Here is a 23,108-nt window from a genome sequence, read left to right as displayed (position 1 = left end):
TAGAACTTTCATACTTATAATTTTAAAAGGAATAAGAAGAGAAAAAACAATTATACATATTATGTATTAAGGTTTTTAACAGTATAAGACACATTTATTGTTAAGAGCATCACATATTTATGGTGGATTGCAATCCTTTAGAATTTATTTACATAGTAAACTCACATGAAAAAACTTGGAGACTGTTCAAAATACAATAGCAGACTTGCTTGATTATTGAGCTTTTTATACAGTGAAATCTTGATCATACGATATTTGCTTCAAATTAAATTTGAATTATGCGAATTTTGGAATGACTAATATTTTCTTATTTTAATTCAAAATCTTTATGCTTTTCTTTAATTAAAGGCATAAAAGAGTTTATTATTAATATTCTTTCTTAAACTTAAGATCAATAAGTATAAAATATTTTTTATTCAATTAAATAACTGAGGTTTCAGTGCACTTTTCATATTAAAAAAAAAAAAAAGGAAAAAAAGAAGAAAAAAAAGTAGAAATTCCAATCGAGTCTAATCCTGCGTCATATAAATTTTAAAACAAGTATCGCATATCTTGATTAAAGAAATTAAAAAACTTTTAGAGCACGAATTTAAAGGTAAATTTTGAACCAATTTCACGTGAACACATTACCGAATCGATTTCCATAGTTTTACATATTATTTACCATTCCGCATCACCATTCATTTTCTGAAAAACATAATCTTTGCCATTAAGGTTCATTATTCCGTCTTTGAGGTAGAATTTCCATTTATTTCTACTCCTTGTTATCTAAAAATTGATTTTTCATTTATTAAAAAAATATTATTAATAACTATATTTGGATTTTGATAAATAAATCCCTTTAAATCATTTTTTATTTATCAGAGTAATGTATCACAGTAAAATTATTAAATACCTTGTCATACTGACAAACAACAACATTATCAGTATCAAAAAGATCTGCCGGGTCATCATCTGTTACATCATCTTCTGAATTCAACGGCTCCTACGAAATAGGAGTCATATTATTAAATAAATGATTTTTCTATTTCGTAGCACAGCACAAATAAAACGAAACTAAAATAACGAAATATTTTAAAGACCTCTTCTCTTGCCGCAGCTTCATCATTTTCATCTTCTTCTTTATCATCAAGATCTTCTTCTTCATCTTCATTATCTTCTTCTTCCTCTTCTTCATCATCATCTGACGAATCTCCAAGTGGACCATCTAATTGTGCTATGTTATTCTATTTGTGAGAAAATGAAAGAAATAACTAATTCTTATTTGTTTATATTTTTCTCCTATATAAAAAATAATCATAATTTTAGAGAAATGAGTTATATAAAAAATAAATTTTAGTTATTAATAAATTAAACTAGTCAAATGACTAATTGTTATATATTTTATTTATATTATTCATTATAGAATTAAATGGCCAAATTAACATATTTTGTTTATAATGTAGTAATCTCTTCATATATGAAATTAGAACGTATATATAAAATTATACCTTTTACTATTTAAATTTAATGTACTATTTCTCATTACCTGATTTTGAACAGACCGCTGAGAGACATTGTTCGCATTTTGTGTAACAACTTGAAGAGGCTGACTAACTGGGAGTGGTGTCAATGTTGCTTGCTCCTAAGAAATGTAAGGTTAATATATACTGTTAAAATAATATGAATGTATAAAATGACAATAATATACTGTTATATATTTCTATTAATTACTTGAATTTGGACAGGTCGCTGAGAAACATTGTTTGCACTTTGTGTAACGAGTTGAAGTGGAGTCAGCGTTGCTTGACCCTGAAGTGTAGAATTAACATGTTGCTGGAGTAATGTGGAAGCTAGATTTGCTGGCAGCCCCATTGCAGCTGTAATAACTGGTCCTGTTAAAATTGTGTGCAACTGATTACCTAAAAGTAAATTAATTAGTTGTAAATACATCATTTTTATTTCCTTAATATCAATATATGTTAACTATTATGTGAATGATATTTCAATGTACCTTGAATTGCAGACGCAGGAACCTGAATAGTTAAAACTCTTAATGGAGCATCAGGAACGCCCGTTTGTGGTGGCAATGTTATTTGAATAGGTACTTGTCTATCCATTACTGCTGGCGTTGATGTTACTAATTGCTGTACTGGTGTACCAGTGTGTTGTATACCAGTTGTTGTTGAATGGCATTGTGTCTGAGTTTGTGATTGCTGAGGCGATTGCTGTTGTTGCGATGCTTGTTGAGGAGCAGAATTTCCTCCTGTTTGTTGTACAAAATGATTTCCTATAGTTACTCCTAAAAGTGTAAACTGCATTAAATTTGTTGAGAAAGTATATTTTTAATTTTTAATGGCAGTCCTATGATGAGAGCAATTTGTTATAATTATAATTTTATTTGATAGTCTCTTCTATCCTTCTAAAATTTTCTTAATTTCAATTATTTTCACTAAAAATATTGTTTTATAAGAGAAAATATAGATCTTACCTTTGTTAACAGGCACAGCTTTGTGCGTATTTATTTGGGGAACCTGAGGCTCTGGAGGATCTGGATTAAGTTCAACAGCTTTACTAGACATTAATTTGGTTTCCCATATTTGTTTGAGCTCTTGTAATACTTGTTCATCTACACCTTCATCTATAAATGATTCTCTTACACCTGATATAACATCCTCTATCACAGTATTGTATAGTTTTAACTGTAATTAACATGAATTTCATTATCAATTGACATTTTTAAAATTTACATTACTTTATCTGTTCAATAATACTTTTCCTTTTACTTTACTTTATTTTATATCTTAATGTTATGTTAAAGTTTTGGAGCATTTTCATGAATTAGTTTTCATGAAAATTACTTTTGATAAAATACATCAATCTAAAATGTATCAGACTAATCTTTTTATATGTATAATTAAAGATTAACAACGACTATAAAATACAATATTTTAAAACAATATTATTCATAGAATTCTACACCTTTATTCTTTAATAAATTACTTATATTCTACTATTGTCTAAAAATCTATTTTTTTTTTTAAAGAAATTCCAATATTTATTTAGAAGATATAGGATAATTTTAGTATGCTTTAATTACACAAAAAAGAACACATAGAGAAATTAAAGGACATTGAAACCATTTGAAAATATTGCCATCAATTCTAACCTACAACACTTTGAAAAAATGTTGTGGAGAAATTTATCTGAAAAGGAAAATATAAATAAAGTCGCAATGAATTTGATTAAAAATTTTCACTGATAACGTTTTAGAATTTTAGCATTATACAACCTAGAAATTCATAATTTGTAATTATTAAGATTGCAAAACACGATTTGATTTAAAAAGAGAATAAATGTCGAAAGAAAATAATCTTTGGTTGGAACAAAAGGGATCAAAGATGAGGATAACAATGATAATGGTATTAACATAAATCGACCGATAAAAATCGTCATTGTCGTCATTGTGATGATTGCAATTAATTGTTTTTTTAATCAGTTGTTGCTTTTGTTCATGTTTATTACTCACCACAGTTGTCTGACTGAGGGCCATTGCGAGGATAATTCGTATTGTCTAATAAGAAAAACAATAGGAATAATCCAACGAATAAATCAGCCCCAGTTCAGAAGCCGATCCGCGGTAGCATCGCTCTTTTATATACTGTGGACACGTCTCCCATTCCACCTGACTCTAACATGAACTGAGAACAGTTATCTCAAGAGAAACCAATGCATCCAATATCGTAAAGTTAAATACTTGTGAATTAAAGAGAATGTCACTATTGTTGTGAACTGGTCTACGCCTGTGGGTCCCTCTGGTATGAAAATCTTGTATGATAATAGGGTAAATACTAGCGTCGCAAATTTAACTGTACAGCAGCGTAACTGAGGCAACGAACAAACGTTATTTAATAAATTTATTAATTAAATGTCAAAATTATTTATCAGTAACAACTGTGATCATTCTCAAATTTCGTATTTACTTTGATTACCTTGGGAAAGAACATTGCCAATGTATAAATCGCTCGCTTTCTAATATTGTAAACTCCAATCAAAATAATGTTTATTGCCATTAGTTAGTAAGAATTTGTCTTATTGGATAATAAATTAATCATGAATTGTCATATAAATACGAACAGATAAATGAGTCACTCTGCGACTCAAAAGTAGAGAATCATTGAGTCGCTAAAATCGTCACGCTGAGCTCAGTGTCTAAGTAAATTTCATTAAAGCGCAAAGTCGATCTATATAGTCGATCTATTATATGTCGGAGATGGAAGGACAGGATGGAAGGATGGAAGGTATGGTGATGGAAAAACCCCCCATCACCATAGTCAAGATTTTTCAAGATTAAGGAAAATAACTTTTAATGTTCCAACCTGGCTTTACGACGATGGGTTCAGGTTTAAGGTGGCATAACGGGTCACCAGACGTAGCCATGGTCACGGAAGGGCCGCGTACCTGGCAGAGGTACGGAATGATTTTATGACTCTCCTTAAAAACAAGGATTGACCCGAGAAGCGGGGACAGGAGTATATAAGGGCAGGTTCATCTGGATTGAGAGAGTTTTTAGTTAGTGAGTCGTTGGGCGAATTGCCGAGTGAGTTACGCTGATACTGGTCATCCCGTGGAATCTTTGTTATTATGTATTTTTTCATTTAAATTAGTTGCGAGTTGGTCGAATTAGTTTTGGAATTGTTTGAAATTGTAACGCAAGCAGAGTGCTTCAGCGCTCCACGCGCTGCAACCGCGCTAAATTCCCTAAATGTTGGAAAGGCTACGCAGCAATGATATTGAAAGTTCAATCGCTGAAAATTTTTCTTAATTTCTCTTGATTTTGTACATTTTTTTTAAATAAAAAGTCATTCTTTATTATAATTTATAACTCATATTATGTCAAAATTTGTTTTAAATGCCAGCCATGGTAAACAACGTAGCAACACCGTTTTTGCAAGCCAGCAGTACCTCTGCAACTCGATTTATTTCATAGTTGTTTTTGTGCTTATTTCAGCACGGTTTTAGTGGTTCGAAACCTATCTAAAACAATAGGACCACCAAAGATAGAAAAACTAAAAAGGACGAGATGTCAGACTTTTTTTAAGATTCCATGCATGATGAATGAGAAGCAGAAAAATAGTTTCCAAGAAGACTTTCCCTTCAAATAAAGTAGAACCCAATACAGTACAAATCCAAGAATATTGATAGATTTGCTAAAAATTCATCATAAAGCATGGTTCTATTTATTAGAGCTGACCTATACAAATTCACGATTCTTTATTAATAATAACAAATGACAGGATTAAATCAACTTTTTACAATCTCTCATTTATTCTCTCATACACTCTTTCTCTCTCTCATATTCTTTTTTCATATACATAGGTGTACTATTAGAGAATTCTGAAAACTTGCTGTTTCAACAAATCAAAATCCTAAAATAGTTAAAAATTTCTAGTGATCTTAAATGTGGTCTACCAATCAATAAAAATGTTTGCCATTATTTCGAATAGTGAGCGGATTTCTTATGAATAATTCAGTATTTAGAGAATATGTAATACAAGTTCATTGAATAACAAATATCTTAAATAATAATATATACATTTAAATCTATAGATAAGAATTTCAATGGAAATTCAAAATTACATTAGCAATTAATTTTTTGTATCATTTACCTCTTTGATGATTGTTGAGTAAATCGACTCAGAATTATTTCATTGGCCAATCTTTAATCATAATATAGTTTCATTTTAATATTGGCGAAAGGAATATATTTTAATATTTTTCAATATAAATTTTATGCAAGATAATCAACACCTTTCTAACTTTGAATTGAAATTGAATGGACAAGAAATATTTGAATTGTTTGTTATTTAATTAGTTGTAGTTTATCTAATAGCTCTGAATTGTACTCCTGCATATATAGAAATTGTACATATGCATGAAAATTGTACTGCTCCATATATAAAAAGTACATGGAATAAATAAGTAAAATTGCTTAGTACAGAGTTTTTACTTAAATGCATATTTCCATTTCGCCAATAATAATAAACATTATTAAAAATATTATGTTATAATGAAACATCTTTCAGTCCCCACTGATTGGCCAAAAATGAAATAAATTTCTATATATAATGCACTGGAACTGTTGAAGATAAAATTTCATGATGATGAGGAAAGACTTTCGAGATCAATATCAGAAAGAAAAATATCAGAGGAATCGGGAGATCTGCTGTAGTGTGTCATATTGTCTCCAGAATCATCTCCATCAGCTGAATCATCTTCATCATCGTCATCGTCATCATCGTCGTTGTTCTCACGATTACTCCGCTCATTTTCATCCCCATTCCCTTCTGTTGCTGCGTCCGGATTGTCCGCATCTATTTAAACATAAACATCATTATGCTTTTAAATTTTTTAAATTGGTAAATAATTTCCAACAGAAGCAAAACAAATAAAAATGATTAATCCTCATGTAATCGTCATAACTTCTCAAAATACTGAAAAATTTAGTTGAAGTAGAATAAAGTTATATAAAAGTATGACAAACCATCAGCATTATTATCATCAGAGCTAGAATTCGAACCATCATCATCGCTTGCATCAAGATCTTCTTCATCATCATCCTCATCTGTTTCATCTTTATCACCTTTTCTTCTGCCGACATCATACAGCCTTACACTGGATTCATGATTCTCATCGAATTCATTAACTATTTCAACTACCGCTATTTGTGTGTCAAATTTATTACAAGCCAATCCGTAAACTCCTCTTCTAACATCATAAGTTGCTGTAATTATTTAATTATGATGATTACTTTTTATTTTAGATTGAATTAATTCAAAATGTTCAATAGAATAAAAATTACCCAATAAATTCTTACTACAATTACTTAAATAATCACCGTAGCTTACCAATATTACTGTAGTCCAAAGCATCTAATGTTTTAAATGAAGTAATATAATTAGTTTCATCTATATTTTCTTTCTCCAGTGATACAGCATATATAATATTATTAACAGGAGAAAAGATTACTTCCATTTGATCAAGTGTTGGCACTGTTTTCAGCAAATGGAAAGTTCTTAAATCCCAAACCTCTGTATTCGACACTACTTCTATACCTATCAACAAATTATTTAATATTAAATATATTATTCTGTATTAGTAAATTTCATTCTATTTTACACTTTAGTACAAATCTATTGTTAAATTATATGCGATTAAATATCAGTACCATTAGGATGAAAAACTCCATTAAGCGTTTGATTTAATTTATCAAATTTGTGAATTTGTTTCCCTGAATTTGCATCCCACAATATTCCATCATGTAAAACCAATTCATCATTCATACTAAAAGTAGCACGATTCATAGTGTATCGATTAGAAATTGAAGGAGCGAAACTGGTTATTAATTGTCCAGTAGCTATATCATAAATCTGAAAAAAATTATAGAAATAATTACATATAGGTAGTTGTGAAAATTATCAAAACGTTTTCATGCTGATAATTATACAGAAAGAGAAACATACTGTTGCAATGCCACTGTCGGTTCCAATAATTCTATCTTGAAGTTTTCCAAATTCAACATATTCTATGTTTTCTAAAGATAATTTTAAATCAAAGAATGTTCCTATACTCCAAAGTACAGACATAGGACTTCTCCATGGAGTAGAAGTTAATAACAAATTTCCACGTTGGTTGCATTCCATGTGATAAATATAAGATTCATGGCATGAATATGTCGCTTCCTCTAATCCTGTATGTATATTGTACATTTTTACATCTCCCGCATAAGTACCTAACATTAAATATTGTTGACAAGGCTGCAAAAATAATAAAATACATTAAATTAGAAAATATTTTTTATACATATATATATATTACAAATATATTATCACGAATTTATTGTAACTATTTATTAAATATTTATATCAGAAAAACTAGCTATAATATATAAAATATGAATATCTATGTATTTTTAATATTGATAAAATAGAGATAACGTTACTGAAAAGATACAGTAGGTGAAGGTTGCAACATCCGTAGGCCGGAAAGTTTTTACAGGACAAAATCGGCTATAAATAAGTCTCCTATCCAATCTTCTACCATCCATGCCTAATGCTCTTTTGGCCAGTCTTACTGTTACATTTGTTGGTATTGAATTTTTTGTACAGGGATCTGGACATTTATGTGGTCTGAAATTAAATATTATTTTATTATAATATTATAAGAATCAAATAGTAAATAATATTAAAAACCTTTTAAACAAAATTCCACTTATAGCACTTAAATAAATTAATTTAAAAAATACATACTCAAATAGATTAAATTGTGGGCAAGTAACCATAGGATTTTTACATAATGCGTGTTGATTAGTTAAATATTCCGTTATAATAGAATCCAGTGTTATAGTAGATGGATTTGATGTAGCTACTCCAGGCCCTCCACCACCTGCAGGATCTCTCGAAATTTGTTTCTGCAGTGATCGACATACTGTTGGCTGATTAATGGAGTGACAATTTATTTGATTGACTAGAGGCTGCTTATCGGATTGATTTTTTCTGAAATTATTTAAGTACTTAATTTATCTTATATTATTTATAACTTTCAAATAAAATCGTATATAAACTCAATTAATAATTGACAGAAAAAATTATTATTTCTGTAATATAAACTTACTTTTGATTAATTTGTAATTTAATTAGTTGATTTGTGCTATTTGGAATAACATTTTGATTGAGGCAGTCAGAATGCTTCATGCGTATATTATTTCCGGAACATAATGACGATGAACCCGAACCGGTATTTGAATGAGATATGTACCTAAATGATGAAGTAGGTGTGGTATTGTTTCGCGAAGTGACTTCTCTTTGATTGCATCTGTTCGTATTGTACAAATTTACCGTTGCGCTGGGAGAAAATCCATTTCTTGTCTGAACAAAAAATATACATATTTAAATTTCCCGTATATACTCATTTTTCTATTATATCTATTCAACAAATTTACAAACGAAATCTGTTTAATTCTTATGGATATAACTTACTCCAGTAGCTGCAGGACTGCGGTAAGTAAATGGTTGATATGTACATACTGGTTTCATAATTGCAGAAGAATCTAAATTTGCTTCCCTGTGGAGTGTCGATGCAGTTTCTGTTAAGCCTTTTGACATTAAATGCTGATATATTAATTGATTTAACTGTTGTTCGTTATATTGTATTCTTGTTTGTGCCACTACATTTGCCTGTAAAGTTAAAATTTAGCGTTATTAAGAGAACAATAAAATGAAATCAAATATAAAAAATATATTGAAACAATAATTGAATTAAATTATTATGTGATAAAAATTAAATTAAATAAGTTTAAAATAAAACTTACTCTGTGTAAACTGGCTAAAGAAATTTCATATTCTGCTCCAGTAGGTTTTGCTTCTCCAGAAACTCTTCCCATTAGCTCTAAAGCATACTTTTGAAACATAACATGTTCCTGCCTCTTTTCTTGAAGTATTGGATCTTTCATAAGTGCTTGAATTTGTCCATCGGTAAACATGGGGAGCTTACTAATTATTTGTCTGACTTTTTCACTTCGTGCCAAACCTGCCAAAGCTCGACAAGCCAATGCTCTTATACTATCTGCATCTGTGATCGGAGTTTTAACCATCATCAATTGTAACAAAACCTATAAAATAAAGAAACAAAATTAAGTTAAATTAAGAAAAAAGTAATAGTGTTTAATACTAAGTATTGCAAAAACTAAGTATTGCAAAAGAAGTATTAAAATTGATCAAAACTGTTAATAATTAACATTTACTTAAATAAAATATGTATACATATTTATCAGTATATACCATTATTCCATTATTAGACCTGACACTTCCCCAAATTTTTTGTATTAACTCTTCACTATTATTATTTGCCTTTTTCTTAGCAGAACCTGTTACCGAGAATCTTGCTACATTACCACCAATCTGTAATGTAAAATAAACAGATAACTGTGACTTATTATTTTAAACTTGTTCAATTATTTAATATTTATTTAATATATACCATTACCCTATTTATAGGAGCACAGACACAATTAATTACAGCTCTCAGTGCAGCCCTTTGTACATCAGGATCTGCAATAATTTCGCATTCTGCTGCAGCTAAGAGTAAGTTAATTGCCATTGTCATTGACATATCAGGCATGTCTACTCTTTCACAAAGTAATAACATCACTTTTGGCACTACAGAACAAATAGCTACTACATCTAAGCAAGAGCGAACCGTTTCTGCGCTGGAAGTTGTATGAACCCTGCCACTATAATTCCATTCTCTAGCAAAGGCAATAATTTGAAGAAGAAGCGTTATGCCTCCAAGGCGATATAACTCTTCTACTGGCGGCCATGCTGCTCTTACAGACATTAATTCTTGAAGTATTTCCACCTTTAATAAACATGAATTTAATAAATATTTATATTTCCCTATTATAAACCATTATATTATATTGCTATATGTTATAATATTATAATATATGTTACATGTATATGTTTTAATATTATGTCAAAAATAATAGTTTTGGAAATAATGAAAAATAATTAACTACAATTAATAGTTACCTTGTATACAATATTTTTAAATTTGTGTTTTGAATTGAATTTAATACATAATATAAATTAGTACTTAATTATTAATACCATGAATACTATTAATACTTGAATTTGAATATTTTTACCTTTGCCTGAACTTCTTCACTGCTTAGCTTCACAGCCTTATAAGGTGGTAACGATGGTTGCCAGGTGTCACGCTCTGCTCTAGCATTTTCTGCTCTTTGTAATTGTTCTGTTTTAAGATGTAAATGGGCTTCCATATATCGTTTTAAAGCTACTGCAACATGTCTAACTATTTGTCTAGAAGCACATTCTTCATCATCGTTTAATGCCGGTTCTTCCTCTATGTTTAAAATTGGTAATGTGGATATCTTAAAAAATGTATATATTAAATACCAAAAAATTGATGCTAAAATAGATGAAAGTGATTTAAAACAATTCTTACCACATTGAAAAGTTTCCGAAGCCCATCCTGTGCATCAAATTCTTCAAGTATTACTTTAAATGGAAAAGAAAATCCGAAGAACATTGTTGCATGGCACCTTCCAGAATCATGACTTCGTTCTAGGAGCCATAATGCATAGGTAACAAGATCTGAAATAACATGCTTTGGCAATAGACATACTCTTTCCATTGCATCTTCACAATATGCTAAGTAGTATAAACAGATAGAGACACCAGTAGCTGCAACACTGGGTCTTGGAACATCTAATAGCTTTTGAAGACCTCCAACATTAAGAAATTCAATAGAAAATTTTTTATGACACAGAAGGGAAGCTAAGTATTTCAGAGCTTCAAATGCTAAGCGACTGTCCTTTGTTTCTCTAACATTGATATACTTCAGAATCAGTTCTAAAGCATTTTGTTCAAATACATGACCTAAGAATTCTTGATATTCACCCATTGGAGTAAGATACCTGTTATAAAATACAAATATACGTTTAATAAATATTTGGAAGTAATGTGAAATATGAAATTAATATCTTTACCTTAGTATTAACATTTGTCTTGTACCTAATGTTGGAGGATGCATCTGTATATTTCCAATGACATATGATTCCATCTCTGCCCATGAAGAATTAGAATTCCCTTCTAATAATGATGTTGATAATGTAGTGGAACTTTGCATTAAAGACGAATTTTTTTGCAAATTACACCGTACAGAAGAAGCATTCAATGATCTATTATGTGTACTCTGTGCCTTGGATGGTGTAACTTGATTATTTAAATTAGAATTTTTTGGCACAGACAAAGGTGGAGACATTATCTCTGGATACACAGTATTATTTTTTACAGGAGTTTCACATTCTGTATCGCTTTTTTTTTTCTTAGGTAAGGGAGCAGAATCTTCAGAGGACTGAGCACAGTCTTCTTCTTCTTCAGAAAAATAATTACTATGATTGGAACTTTTGAGAATTTCATTCTCTTTTAGTTTTTCTCTCACCTTTGAATACAATTTTTAATATTTAGTATTTACAAAATGACGTTCCTAAATATTATCATATACATTGAATTATTCTTACTTTTCTTTTCCCAGGCACACCTTTATTTTCTCCATCCCCTCCACTATTTCTGTCTTGACCAAAATGTGCAAATGGTCTACTATTAGCTGCGAGTTGTCTTTCTTCCTGAGCTTCCTCTTGTAATTTATGAAGCCTTTGTAACATCAGTGGTACCATTTTTGCATTTTGCTCCCTAAATCCTTTAGTAAAAATAACAAATAATTATTTCCTGAATTATACATTCTAAATATTAATGCCAATATCAAGCTTTATTTAAAATTAAATGAAACCTGTAGCAATTTCCTGAACTTCCATTGCAGCAGCTACAAGCCCAGTTGCATAACTTTGCAAGGGTTCTACGCTTTTTTCTGCCCAAGAAAACAGACGATGAATGAGTCCTTCCATATCTGGCTGAAAAACTGCAGAAGTTTCTAAACCAGGAAGTATATCAAGCATAAGACGACAGGCTGCAATATTGAGCTTTCTAACATCACGACCCGTAATACCCGCACGTGACCAATAAGTATCCCTTAAGTAATCATTTATAAGCTGTTAACAGAATAATAAATTATGTAATAATCTTTCAAGTTATATATATAATAATTAATAATTATATTATTTCCTCTCCGATTCAATACTAGACTTACCTTAGTCATAAAATTATCTTTTCTAAATAATACTTTCAATATATGTCCAAAATTGCACTCTGGATCTGTGCGTGATGGATGTCTTTCATCAAATGGGTCAGGATCCATCTTTAAATAATTTTCTGTTTCTAGCTCTATAATTTCTGCCAGTCTTCGTAATGTTGGAACTGGATCATATGTAGGTGATGAATGTTCCTCTTCCCATTGTCTGAGAATTTGAACTACATCTGTTACTTCGGCCAATGATTCTGCACTTGACATCTTTGTCCTTATTGTCCTATAAACGCACATATAATTAAGCTTATAGTTGTGAAACTCTCAAAGAATCCCCCTAATATTCTTAGATTATTTGTTATACTTTTTGGTTTTTTAATTTCATAATTATATTAATAGGATCTTATTATTCTTATATCATACATATTTTTACTTTTATATTTAATAATACATTAATTCTGTAAGATTTCAATTAAATATCCAACACATTCGTAATAAAATAACCAAATAACACTGAAACTCGAATAATCCAAAGCAAGAATCTTTTCATCTATTAATTTCAATTACCAATTATTTTACTATGCACATTTAACAATTACTCCTTTCATAAATTAAGACTAAAACAAGTTAAGATTAATAGAAGTAAAATATCAATTTAAATAAAAATAAAATAATATGTTTAAACAATTGCATATTACACAACAAAATGTAATTAACCAATTTCTATATACTTTGACAATTTAAAAAAAAAGCATAATGTCTAGAAGTTTTTAATAAGTAATCAATTATCTAACTAATTTGACTCTAATGTTTATTTAACATCTCAATGTTTTTAAATAATTGTTCATCAAATTTAAAAACTAATAACTTAACCTTAAAGTCGAATATACAATAAACAAAGATCAAGGTTTAGGAAAGAAACGTGAAGAAGATTAATAGCACATTAATTATTGAACATACTTGTAAATACAAAAGATTAGAATATCGATAAAAACAATTTGTTAATGTTTTTTGAAAATCAGATAACGAAAAGCAGCATGTATATTATTAGGTTAGAGCCAATGAAACATTACCTTCTTGAAATTTATTTGACAGTTTACTCGTTTGACAATTATTACGGTGTATGTCACCTTTGACAGTGAATTATACTGTTAAATTGTAAGAGTATGTAAAATTTCAATTAAGAATGATGTTTTCTTATAAAAGTACGAAACGTAACCACCGACATGCACGCTGAAGACGGGCTAGTTAATTCAACTTTTCAAATATACTGAAATGTCACAATATAAAGTAGAATTTTTTTAAATGTATATGTTGGTTTTAGAAACTTGTGTTTTCTAAGAAATTTTGTATATTACGTTATAACAGAAAAATGAAAAATTAGTGGTATTATTAAATATGCCGCTTCTGATACCGCTTAACCAAAAATTATTGAAGCTACACAATGCAACATTTTTCAATAATTAATAATTCATCAATAACTTTTCATTAATTAAGATATAATAGTAGTAATTTTCATTAATTAAATATAGTCACAAAAAACAAAATCAATTTTTTTACTAGCTTTACATATTTATTCGATAAAAAAGATATTATTCTAAAATATTTATACACAATATTTATATGCATATAATTTATGCATGTATTTTTATATTACATTAAAAGCAATAACTTTATAGAGACAATTATTTCATACATACATTCCTTTAAATTAAAATTTGCCAAGTATAGTAAATCTTGATTAGTTTTGAGAACACATACCGTGATATATATTTCGGCTAAATAAGTTAGTTTTATGAACACACTACCTGTGTCATATGATCGTCATTAACTGAAGATACTTTCATCAGTAGGCGTTGACTTCTCGAAAACTTCGACTTAGAATTTGTTCATCAAAAAAGTAAAGTAGTAATTAAGAAAGTCGTTACTATTGTAAAATCGACGGATCCTTAAACTTCAAAATGGCATTAAGCGATGGAGATGTACAGAAGCAGGTAAAAAGTATTTCAATTGAAGTATTTACAATTTGAAGTATTTGGAGCATCGATTTTAAGCTATTTTTGCATTTTATTCTATATTGTTGCTTGGATGAAATATTTGTTCCTGGCACTTTTTTTTTGACAAAATTTTGTTCTTATCGTTTTTTTTTCAATAATGTTTTAAACATCTACAATTCAGTGTAAATAATAAATTTGATTGAATTAAATATTCTTCTTAAATATTAAGTAACTTCAATTATGTTTACATAAATAATAATAACTTGAGTAGTAATTTTGCTTAAATCAAAGTTTTAACAATGTCATTAATTTACTTTTTAGAAACAAAAAATTAAAAAGTATAATACAACCATTGATTATTTAATTGGATTGTATCAAAGTTAAAAATATTATTATTTCTGAAATATTAAAGTATTATTATTCTATCATCTGGAAATATGTTTGGGTTTTAATTCAAATTCTGTTAATAAAATTTTATATATATATATATATATATATATACACACACACGCGCGCGCACACGCACACGCACACAAATTTATATTTTTGTAAAAAGTAAAAGAAAATGTATAGAAAAGTTGAACGAATTTAATTCTATACTTTTTTAATTAAAAATAAAAAATGTATATTTTTATAATTATTATTATTTTAGATTAATCATATGATGGCCTTCATTGAACAAGAGGCCAATGAGAAAGCAGAAGAAATTGATGCTAAAGCAGAAGAAGAATTTAATATTGAAAAGGGACGCTTAGTTCAACAGCAAAGGCTTAAAATTATGGAATATTATGAAAAGAAAGAAAAACAAGTGGAACTTCAAAAAAAGATGTACGTTTGATATTATAAAAATAATTTTAAATATTATATACAAATGTTTTTATAATATACTATTAAGAGAAATTTTTTCTAGTAAATAGGCTTTATTTAAATAATTCAATTTCTGTTATTTTATAGTCAATCATCCAACATGTTGAATCAAGCCCGTCTAAAAGTCCTCAAAATTAGAGAAGATCATGTTCGTGACGTACTTGATGAAGCTAGGAAGAGATTAGGAGAAGTGATGCAGGATAGTTCACAATATAGGGAACTTCTGAAATTATTGATTGTGCAAGGATTATGTCGGGTACAAGACTTTACAGATGTTTAAATTTTCTCTTCATAACATTTGTTATTATTTTTACTTTTGGTCATTGTTTTTCTTTATAAAAAAAGGGTATAGACGTTTGCTCAATTTATCTTTATGTGTCTGTAATTTTTAGTTAACAGAAAACCATGTTGTTGTTCGAGTACGTCAAGTAGACGTTCCTCTAGTAGAATCACTTTTTGATTCTGTTCAAGATGCTTATAAACAAATAACAAAGAAAGATGTTACAGTTAAAATTGATCAGGATAACTTCCTTCCTTCTGATAGTTGTGGTGGAGTTGATTTACTTGCAGCAAGAGGTTAGTAGATAATGCATACTTTTTAATAAATTATTGCACTATATTCTTATATTTTTAACAAAAACAAGATTTATCATTTATTTCAATCTTCTAAGTTTTTTTAACGAAATTAAATGATTCATATCATTCTGTTTTTAGGGCGTATAAAAGTCAGCAACACTTTGGAAACGAGATTAGAATTAATAGCACAACAATTAGTACCAGATATACGTTCTGCCCTATTTGGATCCAATCCTAATCGCAAGTTCGATGATTAAAAAATTCCTCTCACATTTTCTTTTTCTCTTCTTTTCATACTATTTTCCTTTCTAACAAAACATTCCCTTCTTTAGAATGCTAAAACAACTAAGAATCTGTTGTGTAGATCGTAGAATCTGTTGTTAATATTGTTGAAAAGAGAGAGAAAGTGAAATTGTAAATTATATAAATATACATATATACACATATATATATGTGTGTGTGTCCAAACTATTATTGCACACATATTCAATATACATATATATCTATAAAGTATTTTATGTGAAAGCGATTGTAAATTCCTTAAAAGTGATCCTTAAAAATCAATTTCCTTTCTTTTACTTTAATTAAGTTACTTTTAATTGTAATTTCGTAATTTTTATCTGCCATGGTAAGTACAATTATTATTTAAAACAGGAAAATCCTTTAAAACGACATATAAGTATTTATTTTTTCTTAGAAGTTTCTTATACAACGAAAGAGATTTTTTGCAGATTAAGATTTTCTATATAGCCTTATATGCATATTGTAAGAATAAACAACTGTATTGTTTCATAATGTTTAATTTTTTAAACGTAACAAATAGAACAATATTTGTTTAAGTGTCCAATTTACTTTATAAACAAAAATTAAAATAAATTTTATATGAATTTACTGATAGAACAGTTTGATTATCAAAACTTTCATTATCATAAATTGCAGTATAAATACAAATACTAAATATAGACTTATACATCATATGCTAGTAATTCCACTTACTACACACATGAAAAGAAAAAACTTAAAAAGTTTGATCTTATAATACATAAATTTTAAATATTTCCCATTTTAATTTAAATAAAATCTTAATTTCTTAAAATATAATTATTTTGTAACTTAAATTGTTAGTTAGTTAAATTGTAACTTAAATTCATCAGAAACCATTATTTCCATATTTTTAGTTCCATATGTTAGTGGTATAAATTTATATTTCATATAATTTGATCCAAAACAAATTTCTCTTGTCTCGAATCTAAATTATAATAAAAATGAAATGTAGAAAAGTTTCAAAATTTATTGGATATAAATTCTAGTGTATTGTTGAAAGTTATAAAACATTTAATAAAATCATTTAAAACCAACTTCCCTATGCTTCATTTTCAACAGTTTTATCATTTCTTATAGGCTGTGAATCCTTTCTATTGCTATGATTAGAACTTTCATTTGTAGAAGATATTTCTTCATTTACAGGGTTTGTTTCATTATCCCTTTTCACTTTTTTCAATTGTCCTATAACTTTAATATAATTGTAAGGAATAAGACCAACATTTACATTATCGGTAGCTTTGCACCACCCGGGCAAATTTTTTGGTTGTAGAGACTTGGGTGCAAGATAGACTTTTTGACCAGCTTTTATACTGAGTTCATCATTGTGAGTGGCAACAAAGTCATATAACACTGTTGCAATATATGCGGGTTCCTCAATAGCTTGCCATTCTTTTGGATCTTTTCCTAAAGATTAAATTCTTATTTAGTTACCTTATTTTATATGTAAAAAATTCATAACACATAATCTTTAAATAACTAGCAAAGGTATTTTATGTTTTAGTACCTTTTATTTGCATGTTTTTAATATTATTCGAAATTTTATGAATTATATAAGGTACTACAAAGAATACACTGAATATTAAAAACCCAGACCAGTAAGAAGAATTATGAACATTTACACTTCCAACTTTTGCTAGTGATTTATCCCATAACTCTTCGTTTATTGAATCTTGATTTTGATAACCTAAAAGAATATTTAATAAACTAAATTATAAATTAGAACTACATATCATATAAACTGTAAAATATAATAGAAAACTTTACCAGTAGAGTGTACAATCTTCCTGTACAACCATTTAAAAAATCTAATTAAAGCAAAAGTACTAAGTAACTGATTTACAGTGGAGCGTAATTTCCCAACATTTTCTGCAACATTTAAAATTGCTCTGAATGAATTTGTTAAAGCAAAATATGTGGATTCCAATAGCATTGTCATAGATGAAAATGTATGAAGAACTGTCTCGATCAACTGAAAAGTTGACCTGGTATTGTCCTCAACATATTGGGAAAATCTGCACACAATTTCAAACAACTATTACTAACTTATTTCATTATTTCCATCAAAATTCAGTTAACTATTTAATTAATTTTCATATTTCTTTTATATCTATATTCTATATCAATAGTTCATATCTATATTTTATATTAATAGTTCATATCTATATTCAATAATTTTGGAAATTGTTTATCACATTTAAAGATTGTAAATTACATATAAAAACATTGAGAATTCTATATATTTTTTATCGTTAGGAATCGAGTCACAAAATCTTTTATCATCCCAAACAAAATGAAAACGAATTGAAAAGATTAAATATGATATAACATATGAAATAAATATGACATGTTATAAGCTTCTTACCTATTTTCGGCATCACCACTGTGTCCACCAAACATTCCATAATTATTATAATTGGAGTATGGACCATATGAACTATATGAACTATATCCTCCATATCCATTAAATCCCCTATATTGATTACCATATCCACCAAATCCGTATCCTCCATAATAATTAGATCCGAATGGTCTATGATGAAATCCAGAATAATTTTGGACTGGTTGACGCGGAGGTACTGGTGGAGGATTTCCTGGTTGAAGATTTGAAGGAGGAAATGGTGATGGCGCATTTGGTATACTACAATAAAACCATTTTATTTAAAAGTAACAGCATTATTCCATTAAATAGAGAAGAAACTTATTATTGTTTAAATACTATTAACTATATTATATTAAATTGCATATTAGAATAAAATTTCAAAAATATGAATAGAATTACTATTTTATGAATGTTCCATGATTTGAAGCAAAAAATGACATTGATTACTTTTTTTAAATAAGATATCACTTAAATCTTATCAACATGTCTTAAATTGTTTGATAATTTGTCACCGATTATTAGATATAAGATTATAAATATTATCTTAAATTAATTTTTACATAAATCCAGTACCTGTTTATGATGTTAGGTACATTTTTTAAGTGATTTCCATTAATCCCATTTGTTCTTTCCGGCGCCATACTTTACGATAATATGTTTATTACGTTCATCATGTCGTTCACTGTACAAAGTTCATAACCTCTCTACTTATACAAAAATACTTAATACGGAAAGACAGAGTTTTTATTGATAATTGTATGTGTATTACCTGATATTATTTTTTATCGTAGGACTTCAAACTGTTATGTTTTCAAACTGATTTTTTTACAGTAATACTCTTAAAATGTAGTTAGTTACTAAAAGTTCTATATTTATTATTTTCAATTTAATTCATTCAATTCAAAAAGTAAAATTCATAATATTAAAAAAATATATATATATATATCCAATATCGAAAAATTTGTGATATTAATATTAATATTATAAGATAATAGCAAACATAGGACACGTTGATGAAAATTTAATTAAAGCATCACTTCGTTTCGTTGTTGCGGTAACCTCAGTATCCCTAACTTTATTCTAGTAAATCGGCGACCAAGGTAGAATACACAAAGAAGAATTTTTATTTATTAAATACAAAAGAATGTCGAATTTTGTAAAATTTATCGAAGAAAACATACTTTATGAAATTTTAGCCGTATCATGGCTTTTACTTCTTTGGAAATATTATTTAAATCTTCGTCAGGTAAATTGTAAATTTTATCTAACCATTATTAACCTAAATCATTAAAGTTAAGTTTCCTCATCTTATTAATTTCTAATTTTACTTTAAAACATGATTTCTTTTTCATTATAATAATTAATTATAACATAGATTCGGCTTTCTATTATAACAATTTCCTAATTTTTGTAAATTACATAATATTTAAAGAAATTATATTTCTTTTTTAGAAAATTATTATTAATAAAATTAGATTTATAAAAATAACTCTGTGTTATATGTGAAGCAATATAAGTTCTCTTTTTTATAGAGGGATTTGATGATGAGATTGACTGATTTACCTAAATCAGTTGAAGGTTTTATGACAAAGGATGTTTATAAGAAAGCACACAGTTATTTCCTAGATCGGTTAAAATTTAATGATTTTGGGAGTTTATTTTCTGAACTTCATACTACGGTATGAAATTTTTATTTATACATGTATATATTATGTTATGTCGTAATATTTAAAATGAAATCATATAGTTCTTATAATATGTAAGCATTTGAATATTTATAGGTGTATTTGTTAAATTTATGCTACTATCGATTTTGGCTATGGAGTATTGATATTGTCAAATATTATGGCTTTGATGATCAAAATGAAATTCTCTTAAGTGGTGTTTGTATGTTCATTATAAACGTTATCTATGATATAATAATTTTGCCATTTAAGATTTATTCTACGTTTGTTGTGGAACAAAAACATGGCTTTAATAAAGAAGTAAGAAAGTAAACATTTTTCTAATAGTATGATAAAAGTAATTTTTAAATTCTTAATTTAATACTGTTAATTTTAGACACCGTTATTCTTTGTCAAAGATCAGCTTCTTCGATTTGTTGTATGTGAGATACTTGCGGTACCCTTCCTATGTGCTGTAACATGGATCATAAAAAATGGTGGAGGGTACTGTTTCCTTTATCTTTGGATATTTTTAACAGTTGCTGCTCTTTTCCTTATGACTATTTACCCGGAACTAATTGCACCACTTTTTGATAAATACACACCTCTTCCAAATGGAGATTTGAAAAGAAAGATTGAAGAGTTAGCAGCATCGATAAACTATCCACTTTATAAAATATTTATTGTTGAAAATTCAAAAAGATCATCACACAGCAATGCATATCTGTATGGTTTTCACAAACATAAAAGAATTGTTCTCTATGACACTTTAATCAAGGAGTATTATAAACCAGCGGAAGGTGAAACAAACACAAAAGGATGTACTACAGATGAAGTAGTAGCAGTATTGGCACACGAATTAGGACATTGGAAATATAGTCATACACTAAAGGGATTTATAATTAGCCAGGTAAATTTTTAGGCAACATATTTACAATATTACATCTTGCTTACTAATGTATAAAAACAAATTTTTGCAGGTACAGCTGTTGATGAATATTTACCTATATGCAAAACTTCTTGATTATAAACCTATATTTGAAGCTTTTGGGTTTATGGATAGTCAACCCACGTTTATAGGATTCATAATTATTAATATCTATATTTCAAATCCCCTAAATATAGTAAGTTTAATGTATTATTTTTGATTTGGAAAAATTTGAAAAATCTTTGCATGCGTAAAATATTGTACGTTTGCTATATATATATATATAAAACAATATGACATAAATCTTTTAATATTCATAAAGAATGAAATCTTATAAAATATCTCACAAATATTTCAAAATAATTTTAAATTGTTTTGCTTTCAAGATGTAATTTATGTATATTTTATTTATGTTGAACAATGATATTTAAAGTAATATTTATAATATTTATAAATTATTTTACAATTTTTACAGTTAGTCCAATACATAACAAATATACTTAGACGAAGATTTGAATTTGAAGCAGATAAGTTTGCAAAAATTTTGGGACATGGACAAACATTAAAAAGCTCTTTAATTAGGCTACAGGAGGACAATCTTGGTTTTCCTCTTTATGATAAATTGTATTCTAGTTGGCATCATAGTCATCCTCACGTCCTTGAAAGAATTGAAGCTATTGATAAAGAAGATTAACTATAACACTTTTTAATACATCATGTGCATCATGTATATTATTTTAACACTGTGTATATCAATTTAATGCATGCATGTTTAACAGCCATGTAAAACAGTTACATTGGATAGTAATCAAACAATGGTTTTATAATTTGCAATTGATGTAACTTATAGTGTAAGGGTACAATTAAATAATAGCCATACACACGATTTATAAAAAAAATGTGCTAAAAATAACAGAATTAATTTGATTTATCACACGTTCATGATGTAATTAATATTTTATAATCACCACATATATGTATTTTAAAGTTACAAATTAGATTAAAATAATTAAAACTTTATCATTATATAAAGAATGATATTAAAACTTTAAAATCAATTATATAATTGACGAATGAAAATGTGCTTCAATGTATCGTAAGCAATTATATTTATAGATTTGATTTAAATAAAAAATAATTATTAACAGAAACTCTTAATATAATTTAATTTTTAAAATAATGTCATAAAGTATTTGTAATATATTAGGAAATAATTACTATGATTATAGATAGCATTCATTTAAAGCAGTGCATAAAATTGAATTTTCATGTTCTTTTTTCGATTTTACGTAAGCATACAATACAAGTATCTTGCATTGTTTTGTTTTGTTTTGTTTTGTGTGTTTTTTTTTTTTTTTTTTTTTTTTTTTAGACAACGATACATTTTAATATAATATTGTCATGTTTTTTGTAATAATACTAAATATTATAAAGTATTTTATACCTTATAAAATAAAAAGCACAGTGCTATTCATCAAAATGAACATATTATCATCAGTTTTAGATATATAAATAATATTTATATAGAACAATTATTTTTTTAGGTTGCGTGTAATTTGAATTATAAGGTCAATATATATTTTTAGATAAGTATATACCATATACACAAAGTGATGTTACATTTTATATATAGAATTTCCATTAACTTTTGTTATTTATTACTCTATATT

The 23,108-nt window shown here is 27.7% G+C and overlaps 5 protein-coding genes across 8 annotated transcripts; 2 read left to right on the top strand and 3 right to left on the bottom strand.

Moving 5' to 3' along the window:
• Positions 1–66: 66 nt before the first annotated feature.
• Positions 67–3,675, bottom strand: LOC126871909 (transcription initiation factor IIA subunit 1). Of its 2 annotated transcripts, none has more exons than XM_050631246.1 (8): positions 3,509–3,675; positions 2,471–2,681; positions 1,994–2,281; positions 1,714–1,901; positions 1,529–1,624; positions 1,083–1,226; positions 896–985; positions 67–768 (listed from the first exon to the last, which is right to left on the bottom strand). In XM_050631246.1, the coding sequence occupies exons 1-8, from the start codon at positions 3,530–3,532 to the stop codon at positions 661–663; spliced, it is 1,149 nt and encodes a 382-aa protein (XP_050487203.1). In that variant the 5' UTR covers positions 3,533–3,675; the 3' UTR covers positions 67–660. The 2 variants fall into 2 exon arrangements, with proteins under 2 accessions (XP_050487203.1, XP_050487204.1); XM_050631247.1 differs by having other exon boundaries at positions 1,994–2,245.
• Positions 3,676–5,236: 1,561 nt separating this feature from the next.
• Positions 5,237–14,083, bottom strand: LOC126871906 (protein mahjong). 2 transcript variants are annotated; one of them, XM_050631242.1, is made up of 19 exons: positions 13,776–14,083; positions 12,709–12,985; positions 12,352–12,610; positions 12,083–12,261; positions 11,549–12,003; positions 11,005–11,476; positions 10,685–10,930; positions 10,018–10,395; positions 9,819–9,938; positions 9,350–9,649; positions 9,018–9,215; positions 8,653–8,906; positions 8,289–8,534; positions 7,982–8,168; positions 7,503–7,796; positions 7,208–7,409; positions 6,888–7,094; positions 6,524–6,763; positions 5,237–6,353 (listed from the first exon to the last, which is right to left on the bottom strand). In XM_050631242.1, exons 2-19 carry the CDS (start codon positions 12,967–12,969, stop codon positions 6,136–6,138), a joined length of 4,716 nt encoding a protein of 1,571 aa, XP_050487199.1. In that variant the 5' UTR covers positions 12,970–12,985; positions 13,776–14,083; the 3' UTR covers positions 5,237–6,135. The 2 variants fall into 2 exon arrangements, with proteins under 2 accessions (XP_050487199.1, XP_050487200.1); XM_050631243.1 differs by having other exon boundaries at positions 10,024–10,395; positions 13,776–14,081.
• Positions 14,084–14,513: 430 nt separating this feature from the next.
• Positions 14,514–16,667, top strand: LOC126871609 (V-type proton ATPase subunit E). Its single transcript, XM_050630596.1, has 5 exons — positions 14,514–14,696; positions 15,352–15,527; positions 15,654–15,822; positions 15,959–16,142; positions 16,281–16,667. The coding sequence occupies exons 1-5, from the start codon at positions 14,664–14,666 to the stop codon at positions 16,397–16,399; spliced, it is 681 nt and encodes a 226-aa protein (XP_050486553.1). The 5' UTR covers positions 14,514–14,663; the 3' UTR covers positions 16,400–16,667.
• A 746-nt stretch (positions 16,668–17,413) lies between these two features.
• On the bottom strand, positions 17,414–19,891 carry LOC126871602 (peroxisomal membrane protein PEX13). 2 transcript variants are annotated; one of them, XM_050630583.1, is made up of 6 exons: positions 19,616–19,891; positions 19,420–19,550; positions 18,829–19,104; positions 18,231–18,478; positions 17,971–18,150; positions 17,414–17,870 (listed from the first exon to the last, which is right to left on the bottom strand). In XM_050630583.1, exons 2-6 carry the CDS (start codon positions 19,485–19,487, stop codon positions 17,506–17,508), a joined length of 1,137 nt encoding a protein of 378 aa, XP_050486540.1. In that variant the 5' UTR covers positions 19,488–19,550; positions 19,616–19,891; the 3' UTR covers positions 17,414–17,505. The 2 variants fall into 2 exon arrangements, with proteins under 2 accessions (XP_050486540.1, XP_050486541.1); XM_050630584.1 differs by having other exon boundaries at positions 19,420–19,528.
• A 1-nt stretch (position 19,892) lies between these two features.
• Positions 19,893–22,589, top strand: LOC126871600 (CAAX prenyl protease 1 homolog). The gene is made up of 6 exons (XM_050630579.1): positions 19,893–20,092; positions 20,379–20,525; positions 20,628–20,831; positions 20,908–21,420; positions 21,491–21,634; positions 21,914–22,589. The coding sequence occupies exons 1-6, from the start codon at positions 19,991–19,993 to the stop codon at positions 22,130–22,132; spliced, it is 1,329 nt and encodes a 442-aa protein (XP_050486536.1). The 5' UTR covers positions 19,893–19,990; the 3' UTR covers positions 22,133–22,589.
• The last annotated feature ends 519 nt before the right edge of the window (positions 22,590–23,108 follow it).

The sequence above is a fragment of the Bombus huntii genome, chromosome 12 (assembly GCF_024542735.1).
Source record: "Bombus huntii isolate Logan2020A chromosome 12, iyBomHunt1.1, whole genome shotgun sequence".
Lineage (NCBI taxonomy): Eukaryota > Metazoa > Arthropoda > Insecta > Hymenoptera > Apidae > Bombus > Bombus huntii.
Note: the sequence above shows the minus strand (reverse complement) of the source record. Positions and strands in the feature narration are given on the sequence as shown.

Excerpts from the sequence above, each read along its gene's own strand:
- LOC126871906 (XM_050631242.1), bottom strand. The coding sequence starts at position 12,969 with ATGTCAAGTGCAGAATCATTGGCCGAAGTAACAGATGTAGTTCAAATT. Across the intron at positions 9,650-9,818 it reads GGTCTAATAATGGAATAATG|GTTTTGTTACAATTGATGAT; the intron begins GTATATACTGAT and ends TTTATTTTATAG. Across the intron at positions 8,535-8,652 it reads AAATTACAAATTAATCAAAA|AAAAAATCAATCCGATAAGC; the intron begins GTAAGTTTATAT and ends AAATAATTTCAG.
- LOC126871600 (XM_050630579.1), top strand. The coding sequence starts at position 19,991 with ATGTCGAATTTTGTAAAATTTATCGAAGAAAACATACTTTATGAAATT. Across the intron at positions 20,526-20,627 it reads TTTCTGAACTTCATACTACG|GTGTATTTGTTAAATTTATG; the intron begins GTATGAAATTTT and ends GAATATTTATAG. Across the intron at positions 20,832-20,907 it reads AACATGGCTTTAATAAAGAA|ACACCGTTATTCTTTGTCAA; the intron begins GTAAGAAAGTAA and ends TGTTAATTTTAG.
- LOC126871909 (XM_050631246.1), bottom strand. The coding sequence starts at position 3,532 with ATGGCCCTCAGTCAGACAACTGTG. Across the intron at positions 2,682-3,508 it reads CCCTCAGTCAGACAACTGTG|TTAAAACTATACAATACTGT; the intron begins GTGAGTAATAAA and ends TGTTAATTACAG. Across the intron at positions 1,625-1,713 it reads AGCGACCTGTCCAAATTCAA|GAGCAAGCAACATTGACACC; the intron begins GTAATTAATAGA and ends TACATTTCTTAG.
- LOC126871609 (XM_050630596.1), top strand. The coding sequence starts at position 14,664 with ATGGCATTAAGCGATGGAGATGTACAGAAGCAG. Across the intron at positions 15,528-15,653 it reads GTGGAACTTCAAAAAAAGAT|TCAATCATCCAACATGTTGA; the intron begins GTACGTTTGATA and ends GTTATTTTATAG. Across the intron at positions 15,823-15,958 it reads TTGTGCAAGGATTATGTCGG|TTAACAGAAAACCATGTTGT; the intron begins GTACAAGACTTT and ends TGTAATTTTTAG.
- LOC126871602 (XM_050630583.1), bottom strand. The coding sequence starts at position 19,487 with ATGGCGCCGGAAAGAACAAATGGGATTAATGGAAATCACTTAAAAAAT. Across the intron at positions 18,479-18,828 it reads AGTGGTGATGCCGAAAATAG|ATTTTCCCAATATGTTGAGG; the intron begins GTAAGAAGCTTA and ends AATTGTGTGCAG. Across the intron at positions 17,871-17,970 it reads TAAAAACATGCAAATAAAAG|GAAAAGATCCAAAAGAATGG; the intron begins GTACTAAAACAT and ends TTTAATCTTTAG.